At 42.5% G+C, this 17,400-nt stretch overlaps 1 protein-coding gene across 1 annotated transcript; it reads left to right on the forward strand.

The window, feature by feature from the left end:
• Window positions 1-653: 653 nt before the first annotated feature.
• Window positions 654-16,121, forward strand: cpsf2 (cleavage and polyadenylation specific factor 2). Its single transcript, XM_083790228.1, has 15 exons — window positions 654-790; window positions 1,134-1,307; window positions 2,672-2,831; window positions 2,945-3,050; window positions 3,136-3,265; window positions 3,392-3,507; window positions 4,101-4,288; window positions 5,005-5,295; window positions 5,493-5,593; window positions 6,411-6,614; window positions 8,438-8,590; window positions 9,137-9,359; window positions 9,469-9,798; window positions 13,684-13,818; window positions 15,877-16,121. The coding sequence occupies exons 2-15, from the start codon at window positions 1,159-1,161 to the stop codon at window positions 15,967-15,969; spliced, it is 2,379 nt and encodes a 792-aa protein (XP_083646354.1). The 5' UTR covers window positions 654-790; window positions 1,134-1,158; the 3' UTR covers window positions 15,970-16,121.
• The last annotated feature ends 1,279 nt before the right edge of the window (window positions 16,122-17,400 follow it).

Genomic DNA, 17,400 nt, shown 5'->3' on the forward strand with positions numbered 1-17,400 from the left:
AAAAAAGAAATAACCAACCTGCACCGAAACAATATATTTTAAAATGGCATGTCATATGTGAGCATATTTCACATAAAACCTAACCGTAAACATTATTATGTTTTGGCGTCACATCGCCTTTGCCAATGGTACGTCCCGTTGACCTTTCACACGTGACGTACGGCAAACCTAATCCTATGAAAAAAAATACCAAGGATTGGATAGTGATGTGATTTAGCCTTGGTGCCAATCTGCGAAGAGAAAAGGATGCCACCCTTTTATAAAGTAACTCGCTTTATTTTATTTATTCTGCAGCACTGCACAGATATAATTATATGGCTATCACACATTTGCCTTTGTATTTGGTTATTTCTATATGCATTTTTAGTCCAGATTTGTACAATATTTTAATATTTTAGGTGATTTTGAACCAGACCAGGATTTTTCTTTTTTGGGGGGGGGGGGATTCCGAAAGGGGCTAAACCAGATCCTGACTCTTCTTTTTTTTTAATATATATATATTTTTTAAATATAATTTAGTATCTTGTTGCTGGATTTTACCTGGTTTCTTACAATTTGACTTCTGCCTGCATACACTTCCGTTGGCTACACACGTATGTGTCGCATCCTTGGTATCTGTAACCTTACCTAGCAGCAGTAGTAGTACTAGCGGCAAATAGTCCTGTTGACATGCAGTGCCATTGATTCCTAAACGCTAGTCGAAATGTCTTTATTATATTGTAATTGCAGATTGTTCAGTTCGTCCTAGTTCTGTGAATAGACGTGGATTTATATAATTTAATAATTAATGGTACGTTACTCGTGTTTGTGATAATGAAAAAGATGATAAACCCAAACCCACTAGTCGGTACAATGTGAATGTGGCTAGCAAAGCTATGCTAGCCACACAATGCAGTTGTAACATAGCAACATATATGCTAGTTGTATGTCAATGGAGCATTTTCTGGGTTTCCTTTAACAACAGCTATTATTATTCCCAACATGTTTATTGAACCATTCACATTATATTATTTTTTACATAGTTGCCTCTTTCGAATTTAAACTCGAGCTACTCCAGCAAGAAACGTATTGCTTTAAGGGTGCTGAAGATGGTTGTTTGTTTTACTTTTTGTGTGTGTTTTTAATATCTTCAGAGCATTGTGACAGCTCAGCAGCACGATGACGTCCATTATCAAGCTGACAGCGGTGTCAGGGGTGCAGGAGGAGTCAGCCCTCTGCTACCTGCTGCAGGTGGATGAGTTCCGCTTCCTCCTGGACTGTGGATGGGATGAATGCTTCTCCATGGACATCATTGATGCTATGAAAAAGTACATCTGTGATTTCCGACCTGGATCCTGTCGCCCTGTTATGTGGAGGATATAATATGTGAATATCTGACATCTTCCATTGATTGCGTTCTTTGTCTCGATATAGCAACTTTATCTGAAGAGCTTTATCATGTGCATTACATGATCCACCCTAGCCCCTTTCGGAACCCTCGGTTAAGCTTTTCTGAAGTTTGGACATCGCTTAACCGTAGGGTCCCTAATCGGTTATTCCACTCTCCATGGGATGCAGATGTACATACCCTCCGTTCACGCCGAGCGGCGCGCCGCTTTAGTGTTGGTGAGATGTTTCAAAGATGCATAAAGCGGCTATAGGAGACAACGGAAACGTGGGAGAAATCGCATTAACCACCGATGCCGTTAAAGTTTTGGCTTCTCTGAAATTCTCTCTTCCTCACTTCTCGTGTCCCGCCTCCCACGACACAACAGCATTCTAAACATCCTGCATGTACGCGGTCGGCCAATCAGAGGCAGTAACTAGGACGTGCAGCTAGCCAGTCGCCACTCGGGAGGTGGTACAATGGGAAGTCAACAAGGAAGTGAGGAAGAGAGAATTTCGGAGAAGCCAAAACTTAAAAAAAAATGATTTAAAAATACTTAACAGCATCGGCGGTTAATGCGATTTCTCCCACGTTTCCGTTGTCTCCTATAGCCGCTTTATGCATCTTTGAAAAATCTCACCAACACTCAAGCGGAGCGCCGCTCGGCATGAACGGAGGGTATGTACATCTGCATCGTATCGAGTGCTTACTAACTGATCAGGGACGCTATGGTTAAGCGATGTCCAAACTTCAGAAAAGCTTAACCAAGGGTTCCGAAAGGGGCTAGATCCACCCCACACATCGAAGCAGTTAAGGACTATTCATACTCCAGTTTTAGATGATAAGGTGACCACCGAAAACTACAACATGACGTCACACCATGGTGACACTGTATAAATGAAAAATTACTCACCCATCGCCCGAACACATCTCTCTTTAACTCGTTTTAACACTGTTTCAGTGATCACCTTATCACCTAAAACGGAAGTATGAATGGGCCTTTAGGGGTTCTGTGTCTTACTCAAGGAAGCGTCAGAAGCTGGGGTTCGAACCAGCTGGAACCTGTATATTCCAAGACGGTCGCTCTACCTCCTGAGCCACTGATAACTCGACCTCAAAGGAGACTTTCTGGGAAAGTTTGTGAGACACAGTGTTTTGTGAAGTTTTATGTCAGATTCTCACTTGTCCTCTTCACAGCAGAATGATAGGAGTTACATAGTGGCCCTATACGGTCACGAACAGATCACAGTGAATAGAAACAAACAAGTGTATAAATAATGGGTGTGGTGTTTGTCCCTACCTCAGATATGTTCACCAGGTTGATGCTGTGCTCCTGTCTCACCCTGACCCCTTACACCTGGGAGCCCTGCCATATGCTGTTGGAAAGCTGGGTCTAAATTGCACCATCTACGCCACTATCCCCGTCTACAAGATGGGCCAGATGTTCATGTATGATCTATACCAGGTGAGCATGGGCCGCTTGAGATATTCTATTGTGCCCACATGCTGAGGTCTCAGTTTGAAAAGGACTGCATGATTATGAAGTGCTTCCTTAATCATTTCTGCCTCTCGTGTTAGTCTCGAAACAACAGTGAGGACTTCACTCTGTTTACCTTGGATGATGTGGACTGTGCATTTGACAAAATCCAGCAGTTGAAATATTCCCAGATTGTCAATTTGAAAGGTCAGTGAGTTGCAGATTATGATTCAATTTGAACATATTTAACACATTAATGGACTAAATAGACTTTATTTTTTTCACCTGATAGGGAAAGGACATGGTCTGTCCATCACTCCACTTCCAGCTGGTCACATGATTGGAGGCACGATTTGGAAAATTGTGAAGGATGGGGAGGAGGAGATTGTTTATGCAGTGGACTTCAACCACAAAAGAGAGATGTGAGTAGAGGGCGACAAAAACAGACTGGGAAATTAAACGCATGCACGCGCACACACACACACACACACACACACACATTGTTTTCACATTCTTTAATAACCTGCCGTTTCACTGTTATGTTCCAGCCACCTGAACGGTTGTACGCTGGAAAGCATAAGTCGTCCATCTCTACTCATTACAGACTCCTTCAATGCTACATATGTTCAGCCCCGTCGCAAACAGAGGGACGAGCAGCTACTCAGTAAGTCATCTTTCACTGTGTTCTCTTAAGTACGTACGTACTGAACCAAGTTGACCCTGTGCCTTCAGTGTGTCGATAAGCGCCTGGCCGGAAATCGATTGTAGAATGTTCAGTGTGTGTACAGTCGTCGGTGGTAGCGAAGTGTCACTCATCCTACTCTCCTGCTCAATCAGTGTCGCCTGTGAATAACAGCAGGGGTCCTTTGGGGTGTCGATAAGCGTCTGGCCGAAAATCGTATGTTCAGTGGGAACACCGTCGTCAGTGGTGGGTTGGGGTAGAACTCTCTGTTTGTGACCGAATAATGTTTTGACTTCTTTCTATGATTCTGTAGAAATTGTGACAGTCTATCTTGATGTCTCAATCTTCCTGAGATGATCAGCAATGATCAGATATTGAGTCAAACCAGTTGGTTATTGTTTTACAATCCCTGCATTGTGAATCATTTGACCTCTGCCATGTTTTCAAATTTGAATTTTTGTCAGTTGTCATCCAGTTCATTATTTGTCTATACGCATCTTTCATTATCTCTTTCATAAGAGATAACACTAGCGAATAGGCCAGTGATGATTTTCTTTATTTTAATTTTTCCACAGCCAATGTAATGGAGACCCTCCGCGGTGATGGTAACGTTCTTATTGCCGTGGATACCGCCGGCCGTGTGTTGGAGTTAGCTCAGCTCCTGGACCAGATTTGGAGAACGAAGGATGCTGGACTGGGGGTCTACTCACTAGCTTTGCTCAACAATGTCAGCTACAATGTTGTGGAGTTCTCCAAGTCACAGGTCTCAGCCACACATATTTCACCCCAGTTAATAATATTTGTGTAATAAAGGTTAAAGGTAAAGTTGTGTACTCGACCCAACTACTTCAGAGCACTAAGCAGACACAGTTTACTAGTGATTGTAGAGTACTTTGGTTAAGGGCAAAGGCAGGAGTATGTAATGTACCTATCATCATGCCTTTTGGTGTAAGAAATGTATAATAATTGCTCATTCACCATGAGATTAGCTTTCGGAATTTGAATTGCCCTGTTTGCCAAATACGGTAAATGAACAGGCTGATGTTATAAGAACATGCATAGTGGCAGTGCAATATTATCCCATTTTAGGCGGGAACCCCTTTTGGTGTTAGCATTATGTCATGCTTTAGCTATTGAAAAATAGCAGATCTACAAGCTCATAGCACGCCACTCGGTGGCGCATGAGCTTGTAGATCTGCAATTTTTTTTTAATCGAAGAACGACTGACATGGAAACATAGCTTTTTCAGAAAACTGTCGGGATGTAGAAGACATTTTTATAATCTGATCTCAGGTCAGAATGGGTTAAACTAACCTATCCCCAAGTATGAAGTATGAGCAAAAAAGCCACTGTGTGAATATGGTCAAAAGACGAGGCAGATTTGTAGCTTTTGTTAATATTCACAGCTGTTCTTTTGCGCTATACTGACCAAGTTCACTGTCAGCATGGTACTAGCTGTGACATTCATCTCCCATGCAGGTGGAGTGGATGAGTGACAAACTCATGAGGTGCTTTGAGGACAAACGAAACAACCCATTCCAATTCCGCCACCTGTCGCTGTGCCACAGTTTGGCAGACCTGGCACGGGTGCCCAGCCCAAAGGTGGTGCTGTGCAGCCAGCCAGATCTGGAGTCTGGCTTTTCCAGAGAACTGTTTATCCAGTGGTGCACAGATGCCAAGAACTCAATCATCCTCACCTACCGCACCACACCTGGAACCCTTGGTCGTTACCTAATCGACAACCCTGGAGAGACGCGGCTGGATCTGGAGGTGAGGCTGGCAGAGGGAAGGAGCGTCCATGGTTCTGGCTCGCTGCAGCAGCGTGGATCGGGGGAGAGAATTATCTCTTGATGCAGCATGTCCCTTGGGCTATTGTGGTCTCATACATTTCTCCCCTGCTGAGGAAGCAGCTTGATGTGTCACTCCAGTGTTCACACCCTTGCACATTTTCTCTGTTCTTATGACAGGTCAGGAAACGGGTGAAGCTGGAAGGCAAGGAGCTGGAGGAATATGTTGAAAAAGACAAAATGAAAAAGGAGGCTGCCAAAAAAATGGAACAAGCAAAGGAGTAAGAACCCTGTAGTAGACACGTGATTCACCTGGGTTGGTGCAGGGGGGTGCTACCTAGTAGGAATACAAGAAGACTCACCCGTTTCTGTTTTCCTCCCAGAATTTTCCCCAATGAGGGGTCGGAGAGGCTGGACAGCAGGAATTTCTCTAACTATAAACTTTCATGACAGCAGACAGCCTAAGTACAAATATAATTTATGAAAAGCTACTACAGTGAAGTCTGTTCACAGAAGTTGTTGTAGGATATGTGGGGATTATCTGACGAGGTACCATTTGAGGGGGCAAAACCTTACATATACTAAATAATACTAAATTGTTTATAGGGTCAATATAATTAATATAATATAGCCTTTCCACAGGAGTATCTTTTCATATTTTTCCAAAAAGAATACAAACAGCCAATAGCATATTACAAAGTTATCCCCCTCACTGGGGAAATGTCTGGGAGGAAAAACGGGCACGCACCGGGGTGAGTCTTGTTACCCCTAGTAGTGACACCACGTTATATTACATGACTTATTATGAAATAGACATTTACTTTGGTTAACGCTAACTGTATCTAACTATAGGTGATTAATATAGGTGCTTATGGAAGGTGTCCATAGGATGCTATGAACATATTTTCTTCTTTTCTTTGCCCTGATTCTTTCCATACTTGTTTTCAAGACTTGTGTCACAGTCTTGGCCCAAACAGATGACATTGACATATTATTTTTTTTCCCACTGTTGAGCAGAAATCTCTTTGACATTTGCCCTTTAGAAAATGAAACCGCTGTGCATTTGATGCGTGTTTGATTTCACGTGCTCGTGTGCAGGGTGGATGTCGATTCCAGCGATGAGAGTGACATGGAGGATGACTTGGATCAGCCCACTGTGTCGAAAAGCAAACACCATGACCTGATGATGAAGGGAGAGGGGAACCGTAAAGGCAGTTTCTTCAAACAGGCCAAGAAATCCTACATCATGTACCCCACACATGAGGAAAGGATCAAATGGGATGAATATGGGGAAATCATCAGGTACTTATTACTTAAACACATCAACTTATGTTTTGAATGTTTGCATGAAGGATTAATGCGAGACAGACATTAACATAATCAACATACTTTATGAATAATTGTAGTAATCCAAACCCTCAGCTAACAGTGATCCAATGCAGTTCTGAGCATCTCTCTGAGACCTGTGTTAACTTGGGATGTGCGCAGTGAGTCGTGACTAAGACTAATTTGATGATTAAATTATGATTTTGTAACCAACTCCATCTAAAAAAAAAAAGTTCAGGTTAAACTCAGAAAACACATTTCTATCTATATGACCAACATTAAATATAGTCACATAAGTTAATCTTGCCACTGAGAAATGTTGCCTCCATGATCATGGTTATTCTACAGTTGTTGATTCAGCAAAATGATTACATTCAGATTCATTTATTTTTCTCGCGTATAATCCAAATGGGAAAAACCATAGTTAACTTTTCTGCATGGAAGTGTACTTCAGCGAATGTTCTGATGCCATTATCCATGCTGGTTTACATTGGAGTAGCTAGTATTTTGTCCCTAAATGCAGCCACTACATTACATTGCTGAAAATGGCACTGGCAGTGGGATTTTAATTTAAAACAAGTTTAAACAACTAGTATTTCAGTATTCTACAATTAGTAGGGAAGATATATAGACTGGACTAGCTGTGCATATTCCTACCATATGAGTAATTGAGCCTGAAGCCCGGCCCGACCCTAAAAATTACCATAATGTTAGGCCCGAAGCCCGATAAAGCCCGACAAAGAAAAAAAAGAACGCCACTTTAATGCATGGCCAGCGCAGCGGCACGCACCGTCAGTGGTTCAGTGTGTGTCTGTGTGAGAGTGAGAGCGGAGTTCAATGGACTTATCGCCGAAATAAAGGATTTATGTAGCTCACGTTAGACTGTTAATGTACCATTTCCATATCATTCTAATGGATTCCATTTCCAGTGGTGTTGGTTAGTTTCCTCTGAAGTGAAGCAATGTCCAAGACCCCAAGTATCGTCCCCAGTCGAAAAGAACAAACATAGCCTACAAAGTTTACAAACCATCTACGCACCCGCTGCATGGCGTGTCTCGACAGCTTAGAGATCTGTTATTTTAAATCGGGCACATATAACGAGGAGCGCCGCCGCAGCGGCCGCACCGAGGGGCGGTTATAATACTAATCATTTTGTAAATCAAATAGCCTGTAGCCTGCAGTGGACTGTAACATTGCGTGGTCATCATACACTACAGAATTATATGGATCGGTTTGTTGACTATATGACGTTGATTAGGCCTAATGATTAGGTTATTCATCGCAGCCAGCTGGGTTTAACGAGATGGCTCAGTGCAACTGTTTTTGTCATGTTGCAGTGTATCGTGTGATAATCCGATTAATTTATAAAACATTTAGCATATGAACTGAAGCTCATTTGGTGCACCGCAAACCAGAGGCCAGCCAGCGGTATAAACATTAAACAACCACCCCACCGTTCACTTATCTCTGCCTGTGCGCAGTCAGTAATCCATTCCAAGCCCCCCGCCTCCACTCCTCCGTCTTCCTCCTGTCACAAGTGAATCGCCATAGCGCAGCCCTCTTCATAATAAATACATACTTGCTATATAGCCTACACATTACACAAATAACAGAATTGCTATTTTTTAGTATAAAAAAAAGGAGAAAAAGAAAAAATTGCAGTAAATCACAGAGCCCGAGGCTCGGCCCGGCCAGACTAATTCGCATATTTCTTTGGACGGGCCGGGCCGGGTCGGGTTCGGGCAGAAAATGAAAACTCTAATAGTAATGAGTAAGCAATTGATGTGTGGTGTTTATAGACCAGAGGACTTTCTGGTTCCTGAGCTACAAGCCACAGAGGAGGAGAAACACAAGTTGGAAGCTGGGATGGCCAACGGTGACGAGCCCATGGAGCAGGACCTCTCTGTGGTTCCCACCAAATGCACCTCTAGTGTAGAAAACATAGAGATCAGGTTAGTAGTGTGTGCAAACGATCCAATGGCGTGTAGTTATACCCATGGCTTATTCAAATATAACAGTAACTACAGAAGTAATAGCGACTGGATTACTTTTAATAAAGTTAGCACAGTTAAATTGAAAAAGAATATATATATATATATCGTTTTTGGCATATGTATTATTATTATTCAGCATTATATGTGAACACATGTAGAGGATTAAATGTTGACAATGTTGTACAAAAATAGGCTACGATACAATAAATGAGAAAACAATATACTGTAACAATGCATTGACATAACTGACATATTGACATTGACACAGGTCTAAAGCTTTTGTCGCTCCATGACCTGTGATTATGTTATGATTTATTACCTATAATTACCAGACAACTGAGCGATCAACGGTATGAAGGATTACTCTAACGTGCCTATTGGTGTGCAGAAATCATCATGAAATCATCCTTGTAAAATAATTAGTTTGTGCAGCGCTACGCTGCGCTGCGAAGACGGTTAGTTAAAGGTTAATAGTAAATGATCTCTCCTGTTGACCCTTCACAGAGCCAGAGTAACATACATTGACTATGAGGGTCGCTCTGATGGAGATTCCATCAAGAAAATTATTAACCAGATGAAGCCCAGGCAGCTGGTCATAGTCCATGGGCCCCCCGAGGCCAGCCTGGAACTGGCCGAGTCCTGCAAGGCCTTCACAAAGGACATCAAGATCTACACGCCCAAGCTACAGGAAACTGTAGACGCCACCAGCGAGACACACATCTACCAGGTTAGACATCATCATCAAAGTCACACTAGTTGCTTTAACAGCAAATACATTGTTTAGGGACCCACTGTGAACAGCCAATGTCACATCTTCTTGACCTCCCGCTCTGCAGGTGCGCTTGAAAGACTCATTGGTGAGCTCGCTGCAGTTCTGCAAGGCCAAGGACACAGAGCTGGCGTGGATCGATGGCGTGCTGGACATGCGAGTGGTGAAGGTGGACACTGGTGTGTTGCCAGAGGAGGGCCTCAAGGAGGAGACCGAGGAGGGCGAACTGGCTCTGCCCATGGAGGTCGCGGCCGACCCAGAGGTCGACCAAAGCGCCCTGGCGGCGGCAGCGGTAGCTGCACAGCGTGCAATGAAGAGCCTATTTGGAGAGGATGAGCGGGAGCCATCGGAAGAGAGCGACATTATCCCCACACTGGAGCCCCTGCCACCACATGAGGTGAGGGCAAACAATGCACAGTGTGCTATATTTATATATATTTTATTATTATGAATAAAAAAATCAAACGAAAGCCATTTAAACAAGTGCTAACAAATATAGAACGGATGTCACTTATTGCAGTTGTTACAATGTGGAACACGGACAGACAGTGTAGGACTGCACGTTTTTCATAGTGGGATCAGGGGTCCTTCAGGGAGTTCCAAGGAGTCTCCAGCTAAATGATAGATAGTTCGGAAACATTCAGAATGGAATCTGTAACTCGAAGTGTACAAATGGAACCAAATGGACCCTAACCTGTCCATTTGGTTCTATTTGTACACTCTGAGAGTTAAATTCACATTGATTTTACAATATAAATAAATAAGAAATTATAACTTAGGGTCCCAGAGACCCCAAGCTATTAGGCTTCAAATAGTGGTCAGTAGCTAATGCATGTCAAAATGGGGGTCCTTGAAATTTAAATGATGTGTAATCACCGCTAGACCCATAAAAACCGCTCAGCTAGCTGTCTGCTGCCCATAGAGATGCATGTAACCTATTGAACTCGGAGGTTGGCTTTGGTGTTTGTAATTAAAGCAGGGCACATTGAGGCTGGGTTCCGTGAGGCTGTCCGTGCGCCGTGGCGTTTTGAGAAGGCGTCCTAAGCGGAGCAGCAGTCTTGTTCTGTGCTAAGGAAGTGTACAGACAGAATAACAGACAGACAGCGTTCGGTCAATTTAGTGTAGATAGCCTACCTATTGAGAAATGTATAACACAAAAAACCTGATCAATCTGCATTATCCACGTTTGAAGTGAGTAGGCTCAAGTTGGTAAAAATAAATGGGTCAGTTATTCTCATAACCTACTGTTGTACAACTTGTTTGTTGACTATTATTCTGGGGAGGTTATGTTCTCTGTTTGAGAAATATCACTTGATCAACCCTGATTTTAACATTCCAGACTAGAAAATCGGCAATAAAAAGTAAAGATAAAAAAAAGTGTGCTACCTGCCAGATATCAGACAGCATATAGAGACTTAATAAGTGCTGTATCGTTATCGGATCGGTATTGAATCGGTTTTGATGATTGTTGATTGGTATTGGGTCGGGAGTGGAAAAATCGTGATCGAGGGCGAGGCATCCCTAGTTTTATTTTGTAGTAGAATGCTTTATGTAATTCAGCTCAGTCAGAAATGCTGAGCAAAAGAAAAGGATAGTAGACTACAAACATTGGGCAAAAGCCAAATTCTGGACAATTTTGGCTGCAGCTTATGAATTTGTCTGCCGGTAATCTTGGCTGGTCATCAAACATAGCGAAGCTTCATCTAGCATTGTGACAGATAGGTTGGTGGGAGAAAATTATCAACGTAGTAGCAGCCAGCAGGTAACACCTTTTTATGTCCCAGGAGCAGTGGCATATTAACTATAGGCAGTGGCCATCCTAAATAGCCTGCACTAGTAGTAAATAGCCTGTAACTAGTACGTTACGTCACTGCACAAGTGCCCAGGAGAGATTATTTGTTCTCACTAAGAAGAGAACCAGGCCAAGGTGCCAAGACAAGAGAGCGGATCCCAGAACAGCTAACCTCGACATTCACGAGTGGTGTCTGTGAACAATACACTGAACCAGAGCAAGCTGTGAGGGAAGATAGATAGCCTTAAACCTATTGGAAAGAAGGAAAGGGAGGCAGGCACAGAAGCAATTTCTTAGGGCAAAAGCTGATCTTTGGCCATCTCTATTGTGTTGAACACTCTTCTTATTTTCCAGAATAATAATAATAATTTATATATTTTGTTGTAGTGACCCTTTGCCACAGTGTGACGTGACGTGTGCTAAATAAATAATCCATTACTTTTAAGATATGGCAACTTTGTTTGCTTTATGCTTTACAGAGATGCTCCAATCAGTTACAATTACATCTAACAAGGATCCTAGGTTATTTTCTGTGTGCTTCCCCCGATAGCAGCACCTGTTACTATCCCTTGTAGTTCTTAGTATTGCCTATGTTAAATGTTTGTCTGTGTCGGACCCCAGGAAGACTAGCTTTTGTCAAGGCAAAAGCTAATGGGGATCCTTATAAACAATAAACTATCTTAAAGTCCATTAGTTAAAATGTTAGTTTTAACACTTTAGATAATATCCTCTATCGTGTTGTGCACCATTTTAACAATATATTGTTTAATTGTTTTATATAATAATAAATCATAACTTATTCCTATAAAGAAATTATGACTTGCATACATTAGCAAGAACCTAGTACTGACCAAAGTCCAATTAAAATATTCTGCTGTCCTTCCCAACCACCCCTCTCCCTAGGGAAAACAAAAAAGACAAATATTATTTTGTTTACTTGAATAGATTGTTAAAATGTACTGCAGTGCACAAATATAGGCACTTCAGAATAATCCTTCATAACGTTGAGTGGCTCAGTTGGCCAGCAATTAATCAAAATATACTCACAGCAGGTCATGGCAACATAAGTGACATTTAGTATGTGAATATGCGTATCCTTTGAGGCAGTTGATTAAGCTCTTGCAGAGATCTGTTCAGTCTCCTCTCCTCACAGAGACTTTCAATTCGAGTGGTAATAATTTAATAGGATGGGGCCGATCACACTGTGTATAATTCCATGCACAGTTGTCAACAAAACGATGAAGTCCCCAAGACCCCACAGTGAACTATTATTGGACAGTTGGATGCTCCATCTTCAAATGCATTGGCATGCACATGACGTTGTTTTCATTTATGCTTTAGCAAGGCTTGGTAGATGATGTGCTCAGCTAGAAGAAGCTTTTTATCAAGTTGAGTTCTGAACAACGGCTCAATTGGGGAGACAAGCATTGCGAATGAGAAGTGGGCATTGCGTGTGTTTGTGCGTGCCTGCCAGCAGCATCTCTTCTACACTCAAAGTTGAAATTAATTTTCAGACAACTGACAATAAATCAATGGCTATTTCATTAGCTTATATTTTGGTTTTAACTAAACCATTTGATAAAACACAGACACAACACACACACATAAAATCTAAAATGTGGAAAATATTAATTGACTGCCATTGCCTAAGATCTTTGTCAATTGAAGCCTAATTTTTATACTGACGCTGACTGCCATTGACAAAGATCTTTGTCAATTGCACTTTTATAGTCATTCGGTCGAGCGACCCATAATGCTACTCACGTTAGCCTGTTAGCTAGCTGTGTTGTTAGCACAACACTGGATCGTCCATCTTAGATCGCCTATCCATTTCTTTCAACTGCTTTCTACTGCTAACTGACAGGAAATGGCGGCTTTTCAAAATAAGAGCTCAAATTTTGGCTGGCAGTAATTAGATCCTAATTTTTCAATAAATGCTGGCAGTAATTAGATTTCAATAAATGGTAGCAGTAAAATAATCATGCCCACCAGGTGGTTCCATGCAGTGAAGAACTGTGAGTTGGCTGGTGTTTGGTTTTTTGACTGCCATTTCCAGAATGGCGACTGCATCAAAAACAGTCTCATTTTGAGCTAAATTGTACTCCTTGATGTTCCACCTCACTATCTTGTTTCTCTTGGAAATACTAAATACATCACAATATGGAACATTGCTATTTCAGCTGTACCAATACTAGCCCCTTGTGCTCATAGTTTTATGTGAAGGTCAAACAAATAAAATAGCTCCTGCCGTTAGGTAAAATACTGTAAATAACACCAACAACAATAATATAGGAACAATGGAAACACAACACAGTACAGTAGTGCTGCCGTAAGCGGCATTGGCCGGGAGAGATTGACACTACCAGTTTACATCTCAGTCATTCTCTGATTGTGACACTGGCATCTTGTGGTTTCCCCCCAGCAGACCCCAGGCCAGACACTACCAGGTTACATAGAAGTCATTCTCATCTTGTGGTTTCTCCCCTGCAGACCCCAGGCCATCAGTCGGTGTTCATCAACGAGCCACGTCTGTCCGACTTCAAGCAGGTCCTGCTGAGGGAGGGCATCCAAGCTGAGTTTGTGGGTGGAGTGCTGGTCTGCAACAACATGGTGGCCGTCCGCAGGGTAGGTGTCCTTCCTCGCAGCACCCATGAGCTGTCCATAACCGTGAATGGACAGGCCTGGCCCTCCACCCATCTTGCATGGAATGGCAGCCAGGCAACGCCAAGCCAAAAGATTGCATTGAGACGCTTAGCGTCTCAATGCAATCTTAGCTCATCTTAGCTCATTATGATATTCAGTAATATTTCAATGTATGACTACGGTATGTTAATTATGTTGTGTGTGTGTGTGTGTGTGTAATGTCTTTTAATTGTTCTAAAATATTTAAGTGTCTCTAAGCTTTTGAAATCATTTCAGGGGAATTTCTAAATGAGGCTTCCTTATGAAAAGGCCCTGTCATCACAGAGAACTGCTTTGCCTGCATACAAAGCCCAGAAAGCCTGCTGTCTAGACCAGATAACAAAACAAAAAAAATCAGCTTAAAAGCCAAATTCAAACATCATTTTGCATGCAGCTCCATCACCTCCATGCCAACAGGAGTTTACTGCGCAACTGGGAAAGGAAGAAAAAAAACATCGAAGAAAACCCAACACTGGCATCTTTCACATGCCTGCTTGTATTCTGTGTCTTCACTGCTGCACATTCCATCTGCCATTGTATTCAGTTGAATGTAATGAAAAAATGCTTACACATACGCATTGCTCACGCATAATCCATGTTTGCTGAACAGAAGCAGAGGATGACTGTATCAGACATTTCTCTGTGTTCTTTGGCTCTTTTTCTGACTGCTGTCGGCTATCAGATTTTAGTGTGCTGAGCTGCATGACATAAATCTCCATAATACTTGGTAGTATTTACAGTTAATGAAGTAATTGGATGTTGATGGCGTATCATGTCTGCTACAGTACATTTGCACATACATATAATTTGCAGCAGTGGCTGGCATTAATACAGCACCTGGGGAGCAGTTAGGGCTTAAGGATCTTGCTCAGGGACACCTGGGTGAGTCTTGGCGAACCGGTTATCTTCTGATTCCTAGACGGCATTTCTGCCCACTCACGATGCATTAATCGTCTTTATTTTTAAAACATGGATGATTATGCCTTTCATTCAAGCAAGCGAGCCAAGGTGTTTAAAATATACCTTGGGAGTGAAGTGTAGAGCGACACAGTCAAGTGACGCACAGTCGCACACACAGGTTGAACATGCAACCACTCTCCTGCCGTTGGATAATACTAAAGTTGAAGAATATGACCATGCTTTAAATTAATATATTCCTAATTCATGGTAGTAGCTAATCATTGTCACACATGCTGTTTGAGACAGTATACCCAAACATCCACTTAAAAAAACTCTCTCAAAGATGTGTGTATATCCAACACAAGAAAATACATATAATTTAGTATATATATACTTAAGTTATAAGTATAATTATAATATATAATATATTTAAGTATATACTGTACATTTTTGTTTTTTCTTCAACTACTGTACTACTACTACTATAGATTATGTGATCAAGATGTGTGTCAGATTTTTCATATTCCATTCTGAAAATACGATCTGCCTGTAATTGCCTTCAATGTGTGGGCGGAGGCTGGGGGCCCATTTCTTAGAAAATAAGTCATATATCATGACGGTAACGTCCAATCCAAATGGGAATCGCAGAGCGTAGCCCTCCAAATCAATTTTCACTTCTGACCACAGGGTGCGACACAAACAGTTTCCCCGACGGGGTAGGCCTGGGTTTGCAACCTGGCCTTGCAGGGACCTGTGCTCAGAGAAGCATGTTTTTCTCACTTGATTAGGTGAAATCCCGACCTGAAAATATATTTCATATTAACTAAAGAGCTAGAGACGGGTAGATGCCTATTATTGAACAAACACTATAGTAATGATTGCTATGATAATATAGAGCTTATATAGATTTGGGTTTTATTTTCACATTTCACTTACAGCACCTTGAGATTGTGTAAATGCGACCAAATAGACCTGTATGATTTGCACAAGTCTGGGAACAGCCACGTTGCACAATGTTCTACTGGGAAGATGGTATGAGGACCATGGTGGCATTTCTGTCCCCTTCCACACTCACTGTCTCTCTCTCTCGTCTCTGTGCAGACAGAGGCCGGGCGCATCGGTCTGGAAGGCTGCCTGTGTGATGACTACTATAAGATCAGAGAACTGCTGTATCAGCAGTACGCCGTGGTGTAGGAGCACACGCCGCATTGGAGCAGGCGCCATGACCACAACAGAGACAACATTCCCTTGTTCAGAGGACTCTATCCAGAGGAAAAGAGCGTACCTACCGCACTCTGGCTCCATGGGCGGCTCCAGCTGTTGGAGCATTTTTGTTGTTTACTTTGTGTTTTATTTTATTATTATTGTTAGTTTTACCTCCCTCCGGTGAAGGCCAAGGGCAGATGCTTTCTCATGACTCCGGGAAGCTCTTTGCAACACCGGGGGGGTGTCTCGTGCTCGGAAGCTTCCTGCAGTGTAGGCCAGCCTCACGGTCCAACGTCATCCTTTTACATGGGGCAGATGAAAAGGGGTGTGAGAGTTTTGTTGTTCTTCTTTTCTGCCAGTCTGTGATTAAAACAGTCTCTTATTTTCATTTCCAAAATACGGTCTGTGTTGTAAAATCTTTTGTCTCCTGTGTCCACTCCTGACATGGATGACAAATGTGTGATGGTTTTACATGTGCTATTTGTAGTGCTGGCACTGTAGATCTCACTGCCTGCTGTGCCGAGGCCCACCAGTTAGTACGATAGCAGCAGATGGAGCCATTTTTCAGCCGCGGCCGCCCGCCTCTGAATGCCCATATCAAACATGTCCCCCACAGGATGGGGCTGTCTGTAAATCTGGGCAGAGATGACATTGTCCCCTGAAGTGATAGCTAGGATTTAATTCAGCCTTCCGTGAAAATAATGAGTGTGGATTAATATTTAAGGTAACCCACTCTGCCTCACATCCAGCTTGTTTTAAATTTATTTTTTTCACAGGTAAAAAGACGTGTTCCAGTGGGTTTTCCTCTTATCTTTTCTGGACACATGGATATTCAGAGCCAAATGGTATATAACGTTGGCGATAAGAGAGTGTGTTTCTGAGCATGAGATTGGGGATGGGATAGATTGTAACGTGAATATGTCGGCTCTCAGCTCAGTGGGGGGTGTAATCGCCGAAGCGATGTGTATCAGCAGCAGCGGTGGTGGTAGTGGCGGCAGCAGCAGTCGTTTGACTCGTTTCGGCTGATTACGTTTGCAGTGTTGTGTGAATCCCCCCCATGGGGTAGGACGGTCCTCCCAACGTAGGGAGGCAGCTGTGGCGGGCTGCCGCACTGGCTTAACGAACGTCCCAACAAATAGAACAAATACCCCCCACCTGATTCAACCTTTCAATGGTCAGGTGCCAAGAGTGTGACATCACATTGATTATGCAGTCTCTGCCCACACACAAAACGGACACACCTCACCCACAAGCAGGGCAGTAGAGGCAGTTACATTTCTACTGAGTTGTAGTGTTACTCATGCACATGCTTGGAAGAGTTGAGCATGGATGCTGCCTGACATGCAAGTTTTATTTTGAATGTCTTTCATACAGGAGTTATAAAAGAGTTTTGCACTTTAGAAGCAAACATTTAAATGC

Source organism: Protomyctophum parallelum (assembly GCF_964188405.1).
Source record: "Protomyctophum parallelum genome assembly, chromosome: 19".
In the NCBI taxonomy this organism is placed as follows: Eukaryota; Metazoa; Chordata; class Actinopteri; order Myctophiformes; family Myctophidae; genus Protomyctophum; species Protomyctophum parallelum.

Bases quoted from the DNA above. Each gene is read 5' to 3' on its own strand.
- cpsf2 (XM_083790228.1), top strand. From the start codon at position 1,159: ATGACGTCCATTATCAAGCTGACAGCGGTGTCAGGGGTGCAGGAGGAG. The intron at 3,266-3,391 runs GTGAGTAGAGGG...GTTATGTTCCAG, and splicing joins TTCAACCACAAAAGAGAGAT to CCACCTGAACGGTTGTACGC. The intron at 6,615-8,437 runs GTACTTATTACT...TGGTGTTTATAG, and splicing joins GAATATGGGGAAATCATCAG to ACCAGAGGACTTTCTGGTTC.